We start from the raw sequence: 1,652 nt of genomic DNA on the forward strand, positions 1-1,652 counted from the left end.
ATACCACATCACATGCAACCAAAAAGGAACTAGCCTGCTCTCTTGCAAGACTTGCAAATTTGGTATGAACAAAGTTACCAAAAGGAGGTTCCGGAATGTCTTGTGTAGCATCATCAGCACTGTGCAAGTCCATCCTGTCCCAGGAAGATGGACATGTGCTGCAAAGGCAACATGTACTTGGAACAATCAAAAGTTCTTGTTATAAAAAGTTATTTTCTGGGACTTCTTCCCTGGCCACTGTGCGGGAGGGAGGCCAAGATGGCAGATGAAATCACCAAGGCTCAGGTCGCCCAGCCTGGCAGCGACACCATCTTCAGGAAGATCATCCCCAAGGAAATCCCTTCCAAAATAATTTTCAAGGATGACCAGTGTCTTGCTTTCCATGACATTTCCCCTCAAGCAACAACACAGCTTCTGGTGATACCCAAGAGACATATAGCCCAGATTTCTGCTACAGAAGATGATGATGAAAATCTTGGACATTTAATGATTGTTGGCAAGACATTTGCTGCTGTTTTGGGCCTGAAGAGGGGTTATCGAATGGTGGTGATTGAAGGTGCAGAAGGTGGACAGTCGGTCTATCATGTTCATCTACATGTTCTTGGAGGTCAGCAGATGAATTGACCTCCTGGCTAAGCTCATATTGGGGACAGTTTTCCCTTCTCTAGGCAATGATTATGTTTGCATTTTTCAATATGTTAAGTGCATGATTATTTATGCCTGGGTCTGGAGGTATTAAGGAAATACTTTTAAACACCTATACATAATAAAGATGTTGCATGGCTAAAAAAATAATAATAATAATAAGAGCACATTAGAATATATCAGAGCAACTTATGTGCATCAAGGGATGCAATAAATTTTAAATATTGTTTCTTTTTATATAAATGCCCATGTAGTTTGTGGGTCATAATAGCAAATGTGTTTCTTATTGTGGGTCAAGTATAAGAAAAGTTCAAATGCCCTGGTGTCAAAGGTACAACTTCCAGGATGTCATAGTAGAAAGAGTACCATGGCAACAATCTGTTGTGGAAGAATTATACCGCCTGAGTATGTCAAAAAACATAATTCTTCTATTGGCTTGATTTGCCTGCATCTGAGCAAAACCAGGTATCTTATGATTCCACCTCTTTATTTCTCAAATGCTCGGCAGATGGCAAAGAACCCAAGGATTTCTCAGAAATAAACCTCTTGTGGTCTGTTTCAGGGAGTGGCTGTAGAGGGCCTTTCCACAGAATTAAAATGTTCAAGTGCCTAATGTGTTTTTGCACACTGATTGTACATTAATTTCTTGGGGTAAGACATACTGTCATGCAGAAGCCAAGAAGAAACTGTTGGGGGGAAAAACCATTTGTCCGTTTTTGAGCACAGAGCTCCAACCTGGTTTTGAAATAGAGATGGAAGTGGACAATCACTTAAGTCACCTGCATGCCTGGTAACTCAGTTCAAATCATCTGACTTCTTTTTGCAGCCGATAATTTGAGACTCACATGTAGCCTGACCTGATCAGGCTGGAGACCTGCCCCTCATCCCGGCAGCCACAGCAGATTCTCAAGTAGAATGGCCTTTCAGGTTCAGATTTTGATTTCCATGATGAATCCAGCACCTGCAGCCTGGATTTTAATATTCATTGTTAACTTGAGGAGCTAGCA

At 41.4% G+C, this 1,652-nt stretch overlaps 1 protein-coding gene across 1 annotated transcript; it reads left to right on the plus strand.

Moving 5' to 3' along the window:
* The first annotated feature begins 258 nt into the window (after positions 1–258).
* On the plus strand, positions 259–624 carry LOC124973749 (adenosine 5'-monophosphoramidase HINT1-like). The gene has a single exon (XM_047537483.1). It carries the CDS (start codon positions 259–261, stop codon positions 622–624), a length of 366 nt encoding a protein of 121 aa, XP_047393439.1.
* The last annotated feature ends 1,028 nt before the right edge of the window (positions 625–1,652 follow it).

This window comes from Sciurus carolinensis, unplaced genomic scaffold (genome assembly GCF_902686445.1).
Source record: "Sciurus carolinensis unplaced genomic scaffold, mSciCar1.2, whole genome shotgun sequence".
Classification (NCBI taxonomy): Eukaryota; Metazoa; Chordata; class Mammalia; order Rodentia; family Sciuridae; genus Sciurus; species Sciurus carolinensis.

Excerpts from the sequence above, each read along its gene's own strand:
- LOC124973749 (XM_047537483.1), top strand. The coding sequence starts at position 259 with ATGGCAGATGAAATCACCAAGGCTCAGGTCGCCCAGCCTGGCAGCGAC.